The following is a 22,081-nucleotide window of genomic DNA, read 5'->3' on the forward strand; positions in this document are numbered from 1 at the left end:
GGATGCTGGTAAGCAAGTGGTGTACCCACTAAGAGCACCTGATTTGAAAAAACAATTTGGCATTCAATTCTGAGGCAAAAACCCTCAAATCAGTATTTCCATTTCGCACCAATGTATCCATAGTACAATATACCATGTTCCGTTGTCTCGGTGCACTACTGTATTTGTATAGAATTAAGATTATTTTAATTTAAGTCTATATTCTTTATCCCAGAAAAGCAAAAAAAAATTTTTTAAATCAGTGTTTCTGAGGTTTGAACAAATTATTTGTATTTACATTATTTGAAATGAGAAAAACTGATTCAGGTCACGAACTGCGTCCTCAAACGAACTAAGTTTGTGAACTGAGGTATAACTGTATATCATCTCCAACATTAAATTACTTTCCTTATTTCCTTCATACATGCTATTTACGGAAAATGTAGACAAAGCCAAGGCACTGTGTAAATGAATCACTCTAATGAGATACGTCCCTTCGTGAAAATTTCAGATTTAATCAGAAATATATCTTACTTCACTTTATCTGCTACTATGTATATATTTTGAGATTATTAGGATGTTCATTCAAAATGTCCAATTAATTCTTTTGTCATACTATGAGATCATTTTTTAGTACTGAATGACAATTCTATTCAGAACTGCAAAATATGAATTATCTGAATAAGAAGCTACAAAGGAAATTGTCACTTAAGAAAATATTCCATTTCATTCATTTTGAGCAAAATAAATTCAGTAGTCGACTTTGAAATGGAAAAGTTCTATGGGCTGCTTGTGTCAACACAAGCCCATCTTCAATGAACAACCAAAAGTATAGGAAGAAGATATACCAAAAAGAAAACCTCTGTGATTATAAACTTACAGCAACTTGAAATAAGAATTTGGCAAAAATTTTGCTGCTACTGTTATCCAGCATATAGCTGTATTTTGTCACAAACAAAGGAAATTCTACTGAACATGAACAAAAACCTTTTGCTTACCAATTTTCCCAGACTGCTATAAACCATAACCTTGTTTATACACAAAAATGCAAGCATTCTCAGCTAAAAAAACAACAAAGAAACACAAGTTCAATACCAGGTAACGAATAAAATATAGGGTAACACAATACTAAAATAATTCTTACCAAGAAGACTAAGTGCAAGGCAGAGGGAGATCAGATGTGACTCCCTTCCACTCTCTATTGTCTCTTGTTCACCACTTGATGGCTCTCTCCTTGTCATGCAATACACAATCCAGTCATGGTAAATATTGCAGAAGCTTGTTCGAGTTATCCCTGACTCTTTGAAATCATAATCTTCATCTATGTTCAAGTTGAAAATTGGATCAAGATCAACAAACTTTTTTTCACGAATATGGGACAAGGCAGCATTGATCTCGGAATTGAACAACCATTCTTTCAGTTTGCTTGACCGCACAACATAAAAAATTATGCTCTGTAAAGATAAAAATAATCCATTAGTTGGTTTTGCTTTGGAAATTGGTTTCACTACTAAGTAAACAAGACTACATAAAACTGAGCATACGGTATGAGTAAAAGAATTTGCATAAAGTACTTTGTAAACATTCATGCAAAATTCCAATATTCTGAAAATAGATACGTTATTCAGACCCTATAGGATCTAAGGAAGGCAACATTAAGCTTATACTGGATTAGCCACTACACTTAAGATATGATACTAATGGGGGGAAGGGATGTTTCAACCCCTCTCCCCCTAAAGCCTGGTAAGGAGCAGGAGCAGAATGCTGCCCACTAAGTTAAGCTAGGTCAAGTACAGTAATGTCAAGTTAACATGTACCCCTGTTGTTAATGATGTTAAACAGATTTTAACAAAACAGGGCAAGTACTATGTCTAGTGTCCTCCCACCTCTAGTAATATCCACCACTGAACTCAATCAGCCAATGATTTTGAAAGTGTAAACATTACAAGAATGCAAATGGCACATGACCACAACGTTCATATCTTGTAATATAATATTACAAAAATGCTTTCAATTTACAGGATACTATAAGTAAAAAAATTTGTAATAAAAGTATTTCAAATAAGCTGTAGACTTTTTGCAAATGGATACTACACTTCCCCCAAAAAATTTTTAGTTTTTAGGGCTTTTCCATTTTTAGAATGTCAAATAAAGGATTGTAAACCTGTGTTAGCCTATGCAAGACCACAAAGGGCCCAAGAAATTCAACCACTTATATCTTTCCTCTGTACAGTACTCACTTACTTCCAGCCCCAAGTCTCAAATTTCTCACTCAAGCAGTTCTGGGTCTTCCAGCCCTTCTGCTGCCCAAAGGAACACAGCTGACATTGTCATATTTTATCGTGCCCAGGGTGATGCAAAGGACATATCTATGACACCTACATTACCTCGTTCATTATTACCTCATATACATATGGAACCTCTGTAATGACCCTTATGGTATTATTTCTCGCTCTATCCTGCCACCTGACTCCTAATACTCTTCTTAAACTTTATATTCAAGACAACAAAATTTCTTAGATATAGTTTCATAATTTATGTCTACAATGAGACAATTCATATTTGACTATGTATAATCTTTATTTTGTCAACAATTTCACTCTATTAGATTTCTAAATCTTATTCAGTCTCTCCAGTTCATATCTATGTATAATCTTTATTTTGTCAACAATTCCAGTCTATTAGATTTCTAAATCTTATTCAGTCTCTCCATATTTGACTGGCATTTTTTAATCTTTCATTAGGTTTCATCTCCAGAGAACCTATATTGGATATCACTGTTCCTATTTATATGTTTGAAAGACACTATCTTATTAATCCTTTACCCTACTTGTATTATTTCATCCTTTGAGGAAAATTTCTCTAATGCCTCTTTTTTTCTTAGATTTATCTAAATTCCCTATCTTTATATTTATGATACATACTGTTAAAGAAACCTTTGTAAATCTCATGCCGGTTTGCAGATTAAACCAGCACCTTTCTATTGTTACTGTAACCTAGACCTTCTTTCTCCAACCACTTTTTTATTATAAAATCCATGTTAATTACTGTCAACATGGATGACATGACATTCCCCTGTAGCACCCTACTGCAAGTTTCTACTTCATTCATGGATAGTTTTAATAGTTCACTGCCTATTTCAATAGTTCAAACACCAAATATACCTTAAAATATCATCCTAAAACACTTTAATACTTCAAACACCAAATATACCTTAAAATATCATCCTAAAACAGAGAGAGAGTTAGAGAGAGTTCAGAGAGAGAGAGAGAGAGAGAGAGAGAGAGGGGTGGGGGTGGGGGCAAAATATCCAATCATTTTTTTATATATATATATTATCATGATAGTTGATTAATACAGTATAAATGGATTCTGTAACTGAAATACCATTTTACTGACATTTTGCTGTGTTTTTTCATAACAGGATATGTATACTGAGAGAGAGAGAGAGAGAGAAACAAATAAAATTCAAATCATACACTAGACAGTAGTACACAAAGCATCCAAGGTATAAGCTCCTGTGATTGGCTACTGACAACCCTTCTAGCCAATCAGCATCAAGAAAAGTTGATACCCTGCTGTGTGATTGGCTACTTCAAACCCTTCCAGCCAATAGCATGTCATCATGGACAGAGAGAGAGAGAGACAGAGAGGGGGGTGAACTGATATTATGTTTACAACGGTAAAAACAATTACAAATGTCGGTAAAATAATTTTTTTATACATATCAGATGATACAGATCAATATAATAACACAATATAAATGGATTCTTTAAGTGAAATAACATTTTATTGATATTTTGCTGTGTTTTTCATGAAATGATATGTATACTGAGAGAGAGAGAGAGAGAGAGAGAGAGAGAGAGAGAGAGAGAGAGAGAGAGAGAGAGAGAGAGAGAGAGAGAGAGAGAGAGAGAGAGGTTGAACCGAGTACAATATGTTTACGTCGGGAAGCTGTTTTGTGATTTTGAGGGTTTTTACTTTAATATTTTATTGATATTGTACTGTGTTTACATTATATTAGTTTTTGAAAATTAGTAAATAATTTTTTTTATCATAAAAAATGTATTTAGTCACAAAAATAAAATGAAAATACAGTAATAAGTGAATACTGCTCTACAAAAAAATCCACGAAGTAGTGAATTTTCCGCAATATAGTTGGAGACAAGTTCCACAGAAAAACCTGCAATGAACTGAAGGCGCGATTGCTGATCTGCAAAAAGAGACAATCAGCTTTGTTCTTTCCCAAAAAACTTGTCATGCAGCCAGAACAAGGGGACCAGGAGAACACTTTATATGAATGATGTATGATGAATTTTGCTTGATTTAATGAAACTTCAATCATTTCATAACAAATCCATCAATCTTAATTACTGTGAATTGCTATTTAGGCAGGAGTATAAGAAGATACAGTCCCAACTATGACAAAGTTCTGATGGCACAGCACTTGGGGACAAAAAAGTCAAGAACCTCTAATGGCAGGGCACTTGCGGACAAAAAGGGTCACGAACCAAGTGTCCCAAGTAATCTCGTGAAGTACTGTGAGAATCAAAGCCCTGGGAGTAACGTAACACTATTTTGTGAAAAGTGTAGAATTGATTAATCACTGCAGATATTGACCCAGTCTTGCCACAGTCGTGTTGCTGTGATGGTTAGAATCAACCAGTCACTCACATACCTCTGCAGCCCTATGCAGGACTGGTCCAGCCAGACAACCATTGAAACCAAGCTCCAATTGAAGTCCTGAAGACTGGTCTCAAAGCAAAAGCAAATTAAATTGAACTGGAATGCCATCCTTCTTAGCAGAAGTGAAAGTATCTCCTTGGTCCTGGATGTATAGGGACACAGAAATAAAACATCTTACTTGTCCACAAATGAGGGAGCTGCCCTTCCTGAAAAACTGCCTCAACAATTCCACCATTTCCATACTGAAGATGAGGAGCTGTTATATAAGAACTTGTTCGAGCTTTGGGTTATGATCAAGGAAATAATTAACACCCCTCCTGCTCCTCTAGAGGTAAAGATTTGGCCAAGGACTGATGTCCTTCCCAGTGTCAAGAGGACTACTGCTGTCTCTAACTAATGATTCCCCATGCATACTGTTGCCAGATAACAGAGGCACGTACAATGAGCATGAACCTTGCCATTGGATCCATCTACCAAATACACCACAGTCATTTTGGCAGTACTTTCCACAAAAGAACATGTGGCAATCACAGATTCTTCAAGTTCTGTCATCCATCAAGAATTTCCCCTTAGTGAGAATGGTTTTAATTGCTATGCCAGTACTTGATGAAGAATCTTTGGCTTTAGCTCAATGACATCGGTCAGATTAAGACATACTTTCAAAAATTATATCTCCTCCTGCATCACCTAAACTGCTTCCTCACTGAATTCAATATAAAACACAATCAAGCATACAAACTCACTTAGCCACTGACAAAAGTCCTCCCCAAGAAGGCTAGAGCAGTAGAGGACAAGAGCATCCTCTTCAGAAAAAGTACAGTACTGGTAAAGATTAGCTGAAGATCATTAAAGGGGAACACCAGCTGGTTTCATCTAACTTGAAGATCCAAGACAATGCATACATTTTGGTTGCTCTTGCTTGTACTGCCTCCAATCCCCAATACATTTAGTAGTCAAGGCCACAAGGAAGAGTCTTCCAGGAAAGGTTTCTCAGAAGAGGAATGCAGAGGTTCAAAAGAGGGACTTGTCAGCCACTTCAACACTACGTATCAGTTCCAGGAGACCGGATCTTCCTTCCTTTGCTTGAACACATCCAAGAACTTGATGAGGTCGTTAAGATTGGGTTGATGAAAGATCTAGGTTCCTGAGCTTAAACACTGATTTAAGCTTAGCTTGATATCCCTTAATGGAGGAGGATGAGAGTGTCTAGATCTCGGATAAAGGAGGAAATCCACAATTGCGTCATACGTCTCAGAAGAATAGACGTGTGTCTGAGACACCAGTTCGGAAAAAGCACCCGCTTAGCCCGGTAGATGCTGATAAAAGATTGACGCCTGCATCTTGCAATGGCCCAAACAAATTGAGTGACTAGAATCACTCAAATTTGATCTATCCACAGTAGAAGGTCTCTTGCTGTTGACAGCAGATCCTGAGTGGACTTCTGTTGGAGGTCTGAAGCAAATTTCCTCACAGTACCCTGCAAGAAAAGGAGATGGGGTCCAATGACGAAAACAAAAGGGTCGACTTCTGTGTCTGTGTAACCATTTTAGTTGTGAAGGGGCACCATAATTCCCCCTTCGTCAATACTCCTAAGGAGAAAAGAGCTGCAAGCTCAATAAGTCCAACTCTGATAGCCTTGTCTGCTCCAGATAGTACTCCTAGCCAGTCCGAGGCAATGTTGTTCTTTAACTCCTTGAAAATCTCACTTCCCTTGGTCAGAGCTTCGACTATCCAGTCCTAGTGACTGAAGATCTCAAACACCTTGAAGAGGCCCTTAACAAGTTGGTTCAGTACGGCTGACAAAAACTCAGAGTGTCGGGAAGATAGATGAGGCCAGCGAAGTCCCCTTGGGAGGAAGCAGCGACTCCCAAAGAAGGAACTTCCCCAGCGATGAAGGACAGATATCTCCTAAGGACTAAGCCAGAGTGAGGAATGGTGAAGGACGCTTGCCTTGCTCCCTCTTAGCCGAAAGTCAATTATCAATTTCCTTCAGAGCGCCATCTTGGAGGAGGTTACTTTGAGAGAAAAACCATAATTTTCAGCTAACTGCAGTTTATTGGGTGCCAAGAATGGCTCATCATGGAGTAAAAGAGGAGATCCACATCTGTAAGCTGGAGCTTGGCACTCAGAAGACGGAGACAGGTACTGTACTGAAGAATTGGGGCCAGGCATTCAGAGACTGGTGCCAGGCACTTGAGAGCTGGCACTGGGAGCCCTGAAGCTGTAGCTGGATGCTCGGGAGGTGGCACCAGGCACTTGAGAGCTAGCGCGGGGAATTGTAGCTGGTCGCTCAGGGCTCGGCCACCGGGCACTTGGGAGTTTGGATGCTCAGGAGCTGGTGCCGGGTGCTTGAAAGAGAAGAGGAGTGTGTCTCCTGGCTTCCACATGTACTTTGGAGCTGTGGCACGTCTGAATGGACTACTATATTATAGTCTTGTTGCGAACTAGGAACAAGAATCACTGAAGTCCTAAGAGAATCATTTCAGCTCTCTAACGTTAATGTGAAGGTCCTGCTTTTCCGGGGACCACGTCCCAGCAACTTCCTGGTTCCCCAAGCAAGATCCGAGGTGTCTGAGAAGAAGTCTAGACCTGGGATCAGCAGATGAAGGGACCCCCTTCCAAAAGTCTCGTTCGGACAATTACCACTATAGATCCAACTTGAACTACTGAGTTATGGGAAACATGCAGATATCCCGCTGTGTTTCCCTGTCCCAGTTGTCCTTGAGGAAAAATTGCAAAACTTTCTTATGAAGTTTGCCTAACTTGACTCCAATCTCAATGGACGAAAGAGGTCCCAGTAAGCTCATCCACTGATGGGCCAAGCAAGACGAAAGGGCTAAAACTAGTGAACCATCTGGAAGCAGTTGACGATTCTCTTGCCAGATGGAAAAACCCTAAAGTTCTACAGTTGAGATTGATTCCCAAACAGAGGATCTCTAGCGATAGGGTAAACTGGGACTTCTGAAGATGATGAAAAGGGTGTATGGAAACAAAGGTAGACAAATCTTTGGAAAGCTTGGAGGAATTAGCCCACAGATCTTGCGTCGACTTCTGAAGATCGAACGCAATTCCTTAACAGTGTCCTGCGGGAAAAGGTGAAGTTCCAGGGTAAAAAAATAACAAAGCCAATTCTGTGTCTGAGTGACTATTAGTGGTAAGGACGCACCAGAGCTCTCTTTTCCTGAATACTCCAAATTTGCAAAGAGAGGAAAGCTCTATACAGTAAACCCCTAGTATTCGCGTTCTCATGATTTACGGACTCACCGATTCGCAGATTTCTCTGTGGAACACACGTACACATTATTCGCAGAAAATTCGCCCATTTGCGGTATTTTTCACTAAGAAATATTCACTAATTACTGTATTTTCATATAATTTTCATGACTAAATGCACTTTTTGTGATAAAACTATTAAAATAATCAGGTACCCAAGTAGTGCTCAAGTCACAATAATTCGCCTTACGTTAAGTCGATTTTGTGATGGGGTAAGCACAATATTTAGAAAATATTTTTAAATTTCCCGCAGACGCAGGCAGCAGCACACAATCAGGCAGTGGGAGAGACCAACTTCTTTTCCTCCATCTCTTTATCCCATCTTCTAGTTAAAACAGTAAAAGAGAATGATAAAAGTATTGTTATTAACATTATACTCTTGCGTAAATGCGTACAGCCATAAACAACCGAACGAGAAACTGTTGTTTAGCTTATAACCAAATCAGATAACAAGAGCTGTTTTGCTTGTATTTCAACCATCGTACAGTGGTAAACAATTACAGTGTATTCCCCTACTTACGATGGGGTTAGGTTCCAAAAAACCCATCGTTTGTTGAAAAATCGTAACTCGAATATGGCCTAGCCTACACTAGGGTAATCAGTACCATCTATACATATATGGTAGCCTAGCCTACACTACACAGTATACTTTATACATATATGGTGTAGTAATTATTAGTGTCAGCTAATTCTGCAGGTTCAATGCAGATTGACATGATAGGTCAGAATAAAGAGAAATTGAATAACAAGCAAGGCCTAGCCTGCACTTTCGTATATCATACGTATATCATATTCGGTAGCCTAGCCTACATTATACTGTATTCTACTTTCACGTAATAAGACCGTATTATACAAACATCAAAATAACGAATGTGCATCTTTTCCATAGATCTTTTAAAAAGTTATGCTTTACTACACTGTATCCAACTGTAAATATTCTTATATTGCTTTTGCATTATAAATTCCGATCATAGCGATCAAATGTTTTGGTTTGGGAATCGATCACGCGGTCTTTATTTTGCCGCATTTAAGTAGGTTCAGAGGGCATTTCTTGCTTCTAGTTAGCATAAATGAATCTCCAGATACTTTATTTATAAGGGACATATATATTTTTCGTTATATGAAGTGTTTTTAAGTCGAAATATAACTTAAATATGTCTTGTGAAATTAATTTAGCTATTTTTTTCGTTAATAGATGACGTTGGCGGCTGGTCGTTTGGGGGCATGTTTGTTTTGTGTAAGTAAATCAAGATTTCGTTTGCTATTTTCTCTTGATTTCATCATCATACTATGAGTTTTCGTATTTATCTTTTATCGGCAGGAAAACAGCAGTAATGTGTTCTTTCATGCCCAGTAGTTTTGCTTAAAATACTTTCCAATTTTATTTGCGGTCGAGTTTCATCCATGCTGCCAATGCACGATAATTTATAGTTACTAGCAGCTTGAACATTCTTTTCTCAGCTTCAACTACAACTTGCAGCTTAAATTTACTGTAGCAGTATATTTCCTTGTCGATCTTTTCTCCAAAGAGGATAAGGGTATAGTGTAAAAATATGTCGGTACTTAACGTCATTTTTAACATAACTATGGTAATTGTTTAACCGTACGATGGTTGAAATACAAGCAAAACAGTTGTTATCCGATTCGGTTACTAGCAAAACTACAGTTTCTCGTTCAGTTGTTTATAGCTGTACGCATTTTAGCAAGAGTATAAGGTTACTAACAATACTTTTATCATTCTGTTACTTTTTTAACTAGAAGATGGAATAAAGAGATGGAGAAAAAGAAGTTGGTCTATTGTAAGTTGGTCTCTCTTGCTGCCTGATTCTATGGCAACTGTACGCTGTTGCCTGTGCCCGCTCAAAATTTAAAAATATTTTCTAAATATTGTCGTACCGGTATTTACCCTTAAACGCCGAGCCTCTATTTACAAAAATGTCCCCCGTATGCCGGCGGCGTTCGGGAGTTAGCGCCGAAGCGGAAAAAAAGTTTTTTTTTTTTAAATCACAGCACGCTTAGTTTTTAAGATTAAGAGTTCATTTTTTGCTCGTTTTTTTTTTTTCATTGCCTGAAGTTTAGTATGCAGCCATCAGAAATGAAAAAAATATCATTATCATATATAAATATTGAAATATATGACAGCGCGAAAAAAAATTTTCATAATTTTATACAAATCACACTGTGAGCAAAACGGTTAAAGCACACGGATTATTTTTTTTTTCTTTGTATTGTACACTAACTTACGATGATTTTGGTATATAACAAATTGTAAAACGATCAAAGCAACACAGAGAAAATATTATCACAATATGATGCATGAATCCGTAACGTGCGGATGTAAAAAAATGTTTTTTTCAAAAATTCACCATAAATCGAAATATTGTGCTAGAGACTTCCCATTTGTTGAAAAATGAAGCTAATTGATTGAATATTACTAGACTGTAAGTGTTTTAGCTTACAATTGCAGTTTTCGACCATTTCGGTCAAGTTAAAGTTGACCGAAGGTCGAATTTTTTCTATTTATCGTAATTTATATGAAAATATTTAAAAACTGATAAAAGCTACAACCATGAGTTATTTTCTGTTGTATTCTACATGAAATTGCGCACATTTTCATATATAAAACTTTATGTAACGACTAATATAAAACGGTGCAAACATTACGACAACGTGACGAAAGAATTTCTGAGATGTTCGGCCGAGTTACACATGGGGACGTAAGGAAAATGTTTTTTCAAAAATTCACCATAAATCGAAATATTGTGCTAGAGACTTCCAATTTATTGCAAAATAAAGGTAAATGATTGAATATTACTAGAATGTAAGAGTTTTAGCTTACAATTGTGTTTTTCGACCATTTCGGTCGAGTTAAAGTTCACCGCAGGTTGAAATTTTGGCAGTTATCGTGATTTATGTGAAAATATTTCAAAAGTGATAAAAGCTACAACCATGAATTATTTTCTGTTGTATTCTACATGAAATTGCCCACATTTTCATATATAAAACTTTATGTAACGACTAATTTAAAACGATGCAAACATTACGACAACGTGACGAAAGAATTTCCGAGATGCTCAGCCGAGTTACCGCGCGCAGACATAAGGAAAAAGTTTTTTTTTTTTCAGAAATTCACCATAAATCGAAATATTGTGCTAGAGATTTCCAGTTTGTTGCAAAATGAAGGTACATGATTGAATATTACTAGAATGTAAGAGTTTTAGGTTATAATTGCGTTTTTTACCATTTTGGTCGAGTTAAAGTTGAATGAAGGTTGAAATTTTGGCAGTTATCGTGATTTATATGAAAATATTTCAAAACTGATAAAAGCTACAACCATGAGTTATTTTCTGTTGTATTCTACATGAAATTGCGCACATTTCCATATATAAAACTTTATGTAACGACTAATGAAAAACGGTGCAAACATTACGACAACGTGACGAAAGAATTTCTGGTGCGGACGTAAGGGAAAAAGTTTTTTCAAAAATTCATCATAAATCGAAATATTGTGCTAGAGACTTCCAATTTGTTGCAAAATGAAGGTAAATGATTGAATATCACTAGAATATAAGAGTTTTAGCTTACAATTGCATTTTTTTACCATTTCGGTTGAGTCAAAGTTGACCGAAAGTTTAAATTTTGGCAGTTATCGAGATTTATATGAAAATATTTCCAAACTGATAAAAGCTACAACCATGGGTTGTATTTTGTTGTATTTTACATGAAATTGCGCACATTTTCATATGTAAAACGTTACGTAACGACTAATATAAAACAGTGCAAAAATTACGACAAAATGACGAAAGAATTTCTGAAATTTTCGGCAGAGTTACCGGGCGGACGTAAAGAAAAAGTTTTTTTCAAAAATTCACCATAAATCGAAATATTGTGCTAGAGACTTCCAATTTGTTGCAAAATGAAGGTAAATGATTGAATATTACTAGAATGTAAGAGTTTTAGCTTACAATTGCGTTTTTCAACCATTTCGGTCGAGTCAAAGTTGACCGAAGGTTGAAATTTTTTGTAGTTGACGTACGGTACGTCCACCACTTGGCACCCAACAGACAATTTTAGTCAACATATGATACGTCCAGTAGGCGTTTAAGGGTTAATTGCTAACTCCACCGTAAACTCGAATTATCGTAAGACAAATTATAGTCACTCGTGCACTACCTGTATTGACAAACGCACAAAAATTGCAAACAAACACTGACCTATTTTAACTTCCGACACAACAAGAGCAAGTGAGGTTGACTCATTGAATTAATGTACCTACTCCCCCCTCTCGGGCCAACGTATCGTACACCGTGCGCTGCCTGATTGTACGTTGTTGCCTGCGCCAGTCGCCCGCGAAATTTAAAAAATACGTACTTTCAAAATATTGTCATATCGATATTAATTGCTAACCCCATCATAAAAGCGAATTATCTTAAGTTGAATTATCGTAACTCGAGCACTACCTGTACTCTAGTTATGTTACAAATGACGTTAAGTAGAACAGGACTGATACATTTTTACATTATACCCTTATTCGGCATGGATAAAAGATCGGCAAGGAAATATACTGCTAAATTTAAGCTGCAAGTTGTAGCTGAAGCTGAGAAAACAATGTTCAAGCTGCTAATGACTATATAAATTATCGTGCATCAGCAACATAGATGAAACACGACTGTAAATAAAATTGGAGAGAAAGTATTTTAATCAAAACTACTGGGCATGAAAGAACCACATTACTGCTGTTTTCACGCCAATAAAAGATAAATACGTAAAGCTCGTATTATGATGAAATCAAGTGAAAATAGCAAACAGAATCTTGATTTTTTTTTTACACAAAACAAACATGCCCCCAAACAGCCAATGTCATCTATTAATGAAAACAAAGATCGCTAAATTAATTTCACAACGAGACGTTTTCAAGTTATATTTCGACTTGAAAACACTTCATATAACGAAAAATAACCTTCCCCAATATAAATAAAGTATCTAGATATTCATTTACGCTAACTAGAAGCAAGAAAAGTGCTCTGAACAGAGTTAAATATGGCGAAATAACTTACCACGTAATTGATTTCCAAACCAAAACATTGATCGCTATGATCACAATTTATAATAAAAAAAGCAATATAAGAATATACTGTATACAGTATTATTGGATACAGTGAAGTAAAGCATAACATTTTACAGGACCCAATGAAAAGATGCATATTCGTCATGTTGATGTTTGTATAATACAATATCAATATACGATATTAATATGTGAATATAGAGTACAGTACAGTATAATATACGCTAGGCTACCGTATATGTATACGATATACCATAGTGCAGGCTAAGCTAATTCTTGTTTGTTATTCAATTTCTCTTTGTATTATATTATCATAAGTCAATCTGCATTAACCTCCAGAATTGGCTGATATTAAAAATTACTATACCGTATATGTATAGAGTATACCTTATAGTGTAGGCTAGGCTATACTGTACTCGAGATACGTTTTTACCAACTAACGATGGGTTTTTTGGAACCTAACCCCACCGTGAGTAGGATAATGCCTATAAGCATTTTTAGAGTTTTATTTTTTGTGTCTGAACTATTAAAATAGGCAGTTCTAAGTGTTTTTATAAGAGTTTTAAGTATTCATGGATTTTAGCTATTTGCTGGGGGGAGGGGGTGATATGCATCCCCCGAGAATACAGGGGGGTTTACTGTAGATCCACCTCTAATGGTCCTGTCTGCAGAGAACAAGACTTCTAGCCAGTCCAAGGCACCTGATAATGCTCAGAAGTGGACAATCTTCTTAGTCCGTGTTCCCACTGTCCATGCAAGGAAGCAAAAAATTTTAAAAAACCTTGAAGAAATTCTTGACAAGGTGGTCTAGCTCCACCGACGAAAAAATATCTTTGCTGACAAGAACGCAGAGCATTGAGAAGAGTTGATGAGGACAGATAAGTCCCCTTGGGTGGAGGCAGCGACTCCCAAAGAAGGTGCTTCCCTGGTGATGATAGAGAAAAATCTTCTTTGAACTAAAAGAGAGGAAGGAAATGTGAAAGACTCTTTCCCTTGCTTTCTTCAACAAGCTCATTATTTCAGCTAACTGTCTCTTAATAGGAGCCAAAGAATGGTTCATCTTGCTCTAAAGGTGACGAATGAAATGGAGAAACATGACTGGGAGCAGGCGCTTGGCTCTCAGAAGTGGGCGTGCCATGATAGATTAGCATAATTTCATACAGAGTTAGCATCAAATGGCAAAAAAGATCTGGTAGCATTGTGTCAGGAGCTTGGAAAGAGGCGCTGTGTCCCATATACCTACAGCGTAACTATGAGAAGGTTGTGAGCTAGTACTGGCCTTCTTATATTATCTAAATGGAACTGGATCTGAATGCCGACCCACTTGAAGGGTCTTAAGCAGCCTAGAAGAATCCAAGAATCACTTCCGGTACCACCTGTCCGTGTAGGAATTGTCAGAAGTGATGTAATCCCAGCCCGAGAAGAACCTTAAAAGAGTTCAGAGGTCTGGTTAAACAAATCATTTATAACTAACTAACCAGAAGTGATGTCACTGCAGAGGCTGTAGTGGTGTGGCAGTTGAGCCATGGGCCGCCTCTACATGAGCGGGAGTCTTGCAGTGGAGGGTAGGTCTGTTCTCTGACAAGACATACATAAGTGCCCTTGCCTGCCATTCACACGATAATTATCATAAATGTATAATTAAACAGCCTCTGGTACGATACTTCAACTATCGTACGTTTATACGACAATTTGAAGTAGCCATATGAAAACTTGGTGAACTCTTAACCCTTAATGGACGGGGATCCTCATATGAGTATTTATATTATGTATCAAGTGGAAAAGAGTTTCCATCACTTCAATGGCCCATAAACAACTGGTTGCAACTTTAGACACAGTTCAGCTCAGTCAATGGGCGTCTCAGAGAGATCAGTATTGTCCTTGACTTGAAGAGGAGATGTCTTGCCCCTCTCTCTCCCATGACATCTTTTTATTCATTTCCTCATAAATAGACCCAGGGAATGCTGTTGGTTTTAGTTCTCATCTTTTATGATATGATGTAAGTTATAATTGTAATTTTGCAAAGAAGAGTACAAAGAAATATTAGAAAAAAATGTGTATACCTCCAAAAAAGTTACTGCATCTCCCGATCTCAGTAAATTTACATAAATATTTTACAACAAATATACTCAGAATTTGTTACTGGTTTTGGTTAACAGTTATGATATTGTGCATGCTGTAATTATAATTTTACAAAATAAAATAAAATAAATTATTAGAAAAAACATGTATAACTTGGTAAAATTTATGAGTGTTTTGTAAAAGAGGCCCCACACAGGGTTGTAAAGTCACTTTCAACTTCCCGTAGAAGGTAGGGAAAATTTTTTAGAATTTTTTTTCTTACACCATGTGCATTTGCATATCTTCCGCTTTCCATTGATGTGTTTTTTCTTAAACGCCCAGTCTGGGGGTTTGCATGGTATATAATTAGCCCGTCCCTTACGGGCTAATGAGACGCCTTTTCAATGGCTCACCCAAGGGAGTGAGTACCTGTGGACAAACCACATCAGCCTCCCTTGGATTTGCTATGTCTTCTCCCTGGGTTGGGGGAGTAGGACAGTGACGTTAATCCTACCGACACCCGGGACTGTACAACAGGTGCAGTTGAGGGGGCTACTACCCATGGGCAAACCCCACTTACTTCCCTTGGACCTCTGGTATGACTCCTCCCAAGTTTAGGGAAGTATGACAGGGACCTTTGCCTAGGAGAATTGGCGGGAATGCGTAGCAACCTCCTCCAGTACCACTGCACTGTCACTTGTCACCTTGCATGAAGTGGCACCGTCTGAATGCATTCACCATTAACGCCTTCCGTGATGCACTTAAAACTGCCACTGAATCCACTAATAGGTTAATTTTCTTGACAAACCTAGACTCTAGACTGGCAACAGCATCAGGTACGGTGAATTAAAAGTAGGATGGCTAGCAGCAGGAGAAAAATTAGGAAGAGGGGAAGAAGGAATAACAGAGCTATCTTCTAACCTAGGGTAGGGTGGAATTCTAGGCTAAGGGAAGCTTGTTTCTTGGCTCTAGAGGCTGCTTTCCTCTTTCTATCCCTCTCTAACTGTCTAGTTCAGATTAAGTACCTTCTACTCTTGCTAATCATTACAATTAGCACAAACTTTCTCCCTATTATATTTCTGCCCACTGCATTTACTGCAAATTGTATGAGAATCATATGAAGATTAGATTAAACTGCTTTGCAACTTTTGCTACATTATCGAAACTAGGTGAGCTTGAATCAGACACAATAATAACCAAAGAACTAGGAAAAATTATCTTGAAAGCTAATAAAGTTTGAAGATTACTCAAATGAGCGATAATACTTCACCGAAATCCAGCCATACAACCCAAAATCAGTAAAAAAAGCTGCAGAAACCCCTGATGTTACTCGAGAGCCGGCAGAAACACAATGAAGATATCTGCTAAGTTGTTTCCAGTATTCCCGGCAGTGGGCAGGGCCTGTCACCTACTAACTAAACAATCGAAGCACTACCGCGATTTTTTTTTTTAAACTAAAGCCGCTATGTAATTACTTGGTAAGTTATTTATATGAAACTACAGTTTCTGCTTGGGGCAATACAAGGGATTAGCACTACAGTAAAATGAGAAGTCAAGATCGGACAAGAAGTGCCAGCCCATGTCTATAGAAAACCTCAAAGCCAATTAAAATCCAGAAAGAGCATTCAATCCAAAATCTTCACTCATTTTCTACTCTAGTTTGGAAAGTTTGACATTAACTGATCACTATATCTATTATGGTACAATGCAGTTCAGATATCAAAAGTTGTATTTCACCTCCTTGAGAATCGTGTGTAATAAATCACTGCCTAAATTTTCAAAATTACACAAAAATTGAGAAAACACGCTTACCTTAACATAGTAGGTAATGAGAATCTTGCGGAGTTCAAAAATCTGTAGCATTGAGGCAGCAGAATTGTCAGATATGGAATAGCCCTCTAAAACATACTTAGTAGCAGTCACCTCCCAAGCCAGCCAGCGCTGGTTGAAAGCCGCATTGGCACTCAACAAATGGGGTAAGTGACCTGGTTCACAACAGCAGCAACCTGTTTGAAAAAATAATAGATCAAAGATTTCTCATGATTATAACTGTATATATATGACCTTTAGGCCATAGTAATAGAGACACTTCACAGCGTTTGTTGAATGCTATACATACCTCCTAAACATCCTAAATGCATACCAATGCTACAACATTAAAAATTTTTTTTATTATTTTGAAATATTTTTGCTTCACTTCATGTAAGGATAAATATAAGTTATATTTCATTCAGAAATACACTTTTAAAATGCTTTTCATATTTCACAAAGAATACACTCCTGTCTTATAACATGTTACTATTGCTGATTAAAAGTTGCCAGAAACAGCAATATGTAAATACTTTTACAACTATTGAACTACTAGAAGTAGGAGAGTTTTGAAATGTTTCCAATACTTCATAAGCATAGTACTGCCACTACTATATAGGGAAACTGCAATTCTGTACATGATTTCATAACAACCACACTAGTGTTTTACATGAGAATAAAAAAAACGAACAAAGGTGAAACAATTCCTACTGTTATTTAAGTAAAAACTTGAATATGCTTTTATTGCTTCATAATCACACCAATGTTTTCCATGATAATGTATAATGTTCAGAGGTAACAACAATGATGATGATAACTCCTACTCTTGCTTGAGGGTACACCTAGCAATAGGCAGAATGATGATTACTACTACTCTCGCTTGTAGGTACACCCAAGTACATTTTCATAAAGTCAGATTTAATTTTTTTGTGGGGAGACAAGGAAATCTAATTTATAATTTCAGGCACCTTCCATTTCTGCATCATTTCAACTTCAAACATTCTCTCATCATTTAAAGCAATCTTTACATTGTTGCTCTGATTCTCATGTATAACAATACAATTGTTGTAAGAATATGTGGTGGTAAAGTAGAGTACTCAGAAAGGCAACCAAGTCCAATGTCCACATCTGGATGTATTCATAGCAGGTCTGACAGTTCACTATATTTGTACAATTTTGTGCTAAACATATTCTTTTCTTGTCTCTCATCCTTAAACTTTGTATAATTCTGCTTTACCTCTTTTTGTCCCTTTCCATGTTTTATTTATATATACATTTTTTGTCAATTTGCTGGTATTTAAAATAATTTAAAAGTATATGATAAACTAGCACTACTGGTTACAATATGTAATATACAAACAACCTAAAAGTATATAATGCAGAAATTATCAAGGATGGAAGGCAGGACACTCAAAAAAGTACCTAAATGGCAATCTACTTCAGGTTTTTATGAATCCAAAACCAAGAAATTTAAAAAACCCATATACAATTAAACTACCAACTTCACGAACTATTTTGTTTCAATGAACTATGATTCTCTTTGTTTCTTGAAAAATATCATGAGCTTTTAAAATATTGAAAACAAAAACTTACTTGACATGTCAAGTCCCAAAATTTAAAAAAAAAATACTGTAATAATGGTAATGAGTATAAGCAACTATTAAATAAAGTAACAAGAGTATACTAACCAGCATCTTCTTCTACACCCTCAGATATGGCCTCAACTTCTCGCTGCTGACAATAGGTTCCACGAAATTCTAACCCTCTCATTTGGAATGTGACAAGACCATTGCCTAATTCAATAATATGAACAAGACAATTCAAGTAATCAGAAGCTAAAACAAAACAGTCACCCTGGCTGGCTCCTCCCCAACGTCCTAAAAAAGAGGAAAGGTGATATTAACAATCTAGAATAAAGGTTGTACAGTGCTCTGTTGTACTTGATTATCTCCATATTAATAACTTGTTCTCTTGACAGCAATGATAAAAAATAACCTCTTCATTTCCTTCAAACATCTATAATACTGCTATTAGTTTACAATCTATATTTACATTATGCAAATTACCTTCTCAATTTCATACCAAAGTAAAAATTGACTAACCCATTTGTAAATCACCACAGAGTGAATGCTGCAAACTACGAGTCAAGTGCTCATAAAATATCGAGTTGAGGTTGTTGTCATCAGAACCTGGATTACGTTCCAAGTGTGATGACAATCTTGTGTTGGAATGATCAACTCTTTTAGTGTTGTAGTCACGCTCCCAAAACTTTATTGGGCGGATGTAGGAGGTGATGAAAATAGCTGAGCCTAGTATTGGATTGAGAGGAGTAGAGAGCACTGCTGAAACAGCAGCTTGTACAAATAACATGGCTGAATGAGGGACACTAAATGGCTGGGCAAATGCATGAAAGGCAGATCCCCAGGTGATCTGCCACGGAGCTATATAGGTCACTATGAACTGTAACTTTAATAAAAACTCATACACACGTGAAAAAATTATTCCCATGACAAAGTAATCAACCAAAAACGTTTCAGTTTTATCTTTAAAATCCCAACTAAAGAAAAGCTTGGCAAATGCCAGAATGAGGTATTGAGACTGTGGCTGGGAGTATACACTTCGCAAACATTTGATGCCACAAATAACAGTTATCAACGTTCCAGCACTTAGGCCAAACTTTTTTGTCAATTTTGGCGCATCTTTGGTTAAGGCACACAGAAAAAGTACAGGATATACAACATTTTTTTCTAATATACACATATACACATAAACTTTTTCAAACCACATAATTTTGGCAGCATCATACACTTCAAACTGGCTGTATTCATGAGTTCTACATACTGGATGAGCCACACATAGCCAAGGCAACTGTTTTCTCAACTGTGGCACCACATAGTGATTTATAAACCCAAATAAAGTAGCAAATATCCACAGAGATTTCAAAAGGTCAGGATCTTCCCCATCCAAGAGAACAGTGAACACAGTGCTTGAGTGAACAGCAAAAACTACCACAGCCATAACAGTACAGACAATGGCATCATGAACAAGCCTAGCATGTACTGTGTTTCGTAATTTTTCTGGCAAGGGGTCAGTAAGTTCATCTGCTTCCTTTGGAGGTTGTGGATTGTTTGTACCTGGTTCTCTCCTTAGTTCCTCTGGCCACATATGCTGTTGTATAAGACGCCAAAGAGTGGTGGGATCTGATGCTGAGCGGCTCAGGTGGTAGCTGAAGGCAACAATCAAACCACAAAATATAGAATACAGAATATGCTGGGTCTGGGCTGCAGTTTCATACAAACCCCCATATGCAAACCCAAAGAGAAAACTCACTGTAAGCACAGAGCGTCCTATGCAGTACAGTGCAGAAGTAAGGCTTGTGGTAGCATTTCCACCAAAAACATGAATATCCGTCTGTTCTAGAAGGTACATGAGGAAGGTGTTGACTTGGGGAAGAAGACCCAAGCTAAAGATTAAAGGGAAGAACAATATGAATAACAAGAAGAAATCTCGCAAATGCCGTAACATTACGCGATCTGTGAAATCTATACCACAGATGACAAACGAGGGCCATTTATTTTCACTTTGTAGGTAACTCTGAATAAGAAGAACAATACTGCAGCAGAGGATAAAATAAACTGGTCTGCTATACAGCACAATACGATTGTATCCATGGGTGGGAGATGCTGCATCTGGTTGAACACTCTTAAATAAAGAATACTGACAGCTTGCCATTACTATACAAAATATCAACACATTTAATTCTTGATAGAAATCTTCATAAAGTATAATACACCCTAGGATGCTCACTAAAATTGCTAAAAATATACAAATAAAATTTTCTACAAATGTAATGTTTCTGTCCAAAAGTGCTAGGAGGAAAAGTCTGTCAAATTTCACTTTCACCGATTTGTTTCCACACAGTTTGAATTTATAATATTGCAATGTTTGAGGAGATGTAACAGGAAATTTGAGTTTGTTGGCAGATAGTCCCATATCGATATCTGTATCAAGTCCATGAGGCAAACTAACGTTCTCAAAGGCCTCGGAGGTGATGACGGAACCAGCAGCGGTACCAGGACGGTTGCTAGAGCGTCGACGCTCAAACAAAGCATTTGTGAGTAGCTGAAAGGGACTATGAGTGGCCCCTATGGTCCCTATGCTCAATAACTGAAGGTGACGTGTTTCTGTTGCTAGTAAAGGAATGCCTGTATTTCTCACTCCTTCTATTGACCCCACAGTCACTCTGGGAATAGGCTCAGGATCACTAGACCCTTCTTGGTTGCCTCTCTCTTGGTCTCGTATATTTGTCACACCAGTGGATACCGGCAAAGAATATCCCCTTAAGCGAACAGTTGAAGTTACAGGAACCACTGTTGAATTACAGGCAGGATCAGATATTGGTGATGACAGGGCTGGAGGAGTTGCTTTACAAATATCCCGCCAGGCTGGAGGAAGATTAGCTGGGACAATATGGTTGTCTAGAATAACTGTACCACCAGAGCATATAGACATTGAGGAACTACTAAGAGACACATCACCTCGAGTAAGACCACCAGGAGTATTACAGTTTCCACCACCCTGGCTAGGACCTTGAAGATTACTACCAGTACGTCGCAAAAGCTTTGTAAGAGCTTTATGATCACTAACTGGAACTAAACTAGTTGCTGTGCTAACACCCTTGTCATTAAAGGCATAAGTAAACCAATTTCCTTTTTCATCTTGAAAACAGTGCACAGCACCATCGCTAGTATCCTCATGCGAAGATGCAAGGTGAGTGCCCAGGGAAGACAAGGATGACAATGCAAAAGGTGGTCCCCCTTCTCCCAATGAGGTTTCACCAGAAAATGGTGAGGTTCCTCCGCCATTCAGCCTCTTCTCAACAGTCAATTTATTTGGGTCAATTTCTTCATCACTCTCTCTCTCTACTGACATAGGTGGATATGGAGAAGTCCTCTGAAAGAGAAATATTGATCTATATTTTCAAAATCTGAAAACTCTCTCATACAACAAAATAATTGTTTGAAAACATTTACAGTAACTATAGAAGTTTCATATTAAACTATGCATGTAACAATACCCAATACATGCAGTGCTAAATTATGCTTAATTACAATATAAAAAATAAATTTACAATGTCTTATATGTGTATACATAAAAAAAGTCAATTTTCAATATCTTATATATGTGTATATGTATGCTGTAATGGTA

General features: G+C 37.2%; 1 protein-coding gene across 5 annotated transcripts in view; it reads right to left on the reverse strand.

The window, feature by feature from the left end:
- LOC136853464 (pecanex-like protein 1) overlaps positions 1 to 22,081 on the reverse strand; it is a 153,118-nt gene that overhangs the window by 71,781 nt on the left and 59,256 nt on the right. For all 5 annotated transcript variants that reach the window (XR_010857472.1, XM_067129056.1, XM_067129060.1 and 2 more), the window contains exons 9-12: positions 18,976 to 21,826; positions 18,562 to 18,750; positions 16,877 to 17,070; positions 1,124 to 1,433 (exon numbers count right to left, since the gene is read on the reverse strand). Coding sequence is in view for 4 of the 5 variants with exons in the window: in XM_067129056.1 (XP_066985157.1) it covers positions 1,124 to 1,433; positions 16,877 to 17,070; positions 18,562 to 18,750; positions 18,976 to 21,826 (3,544 nt within the window). In the remaining variant the exon portion in view is untranslated. The remainder of the gene's footprint in view (positions 1 to 1,123; positions 1,434 to 16,876; positions 17,071 to 18,561; positions 18,751 to 18,975; positions 21,827 to 22,081) is intronic.

The sequence above is a fragment of the Macrobrachium rosenbergii genome, chromosome 27 (genome assembly GCF_040412425.1).
Source record: "Macrobrachium rosenbergii isolate ZJJX-2024 chromosome 27, ASM4041242v1, whole genome shotgun sequence".
Classification (NCBI taxonomy): domain Eukaryota; kingdom Metazoa; phylum Arthropoda; class Malacostraca; order Decapoda; family Palaemonidae; genus Macrobrachium; species Macrobrachium rosenbergii.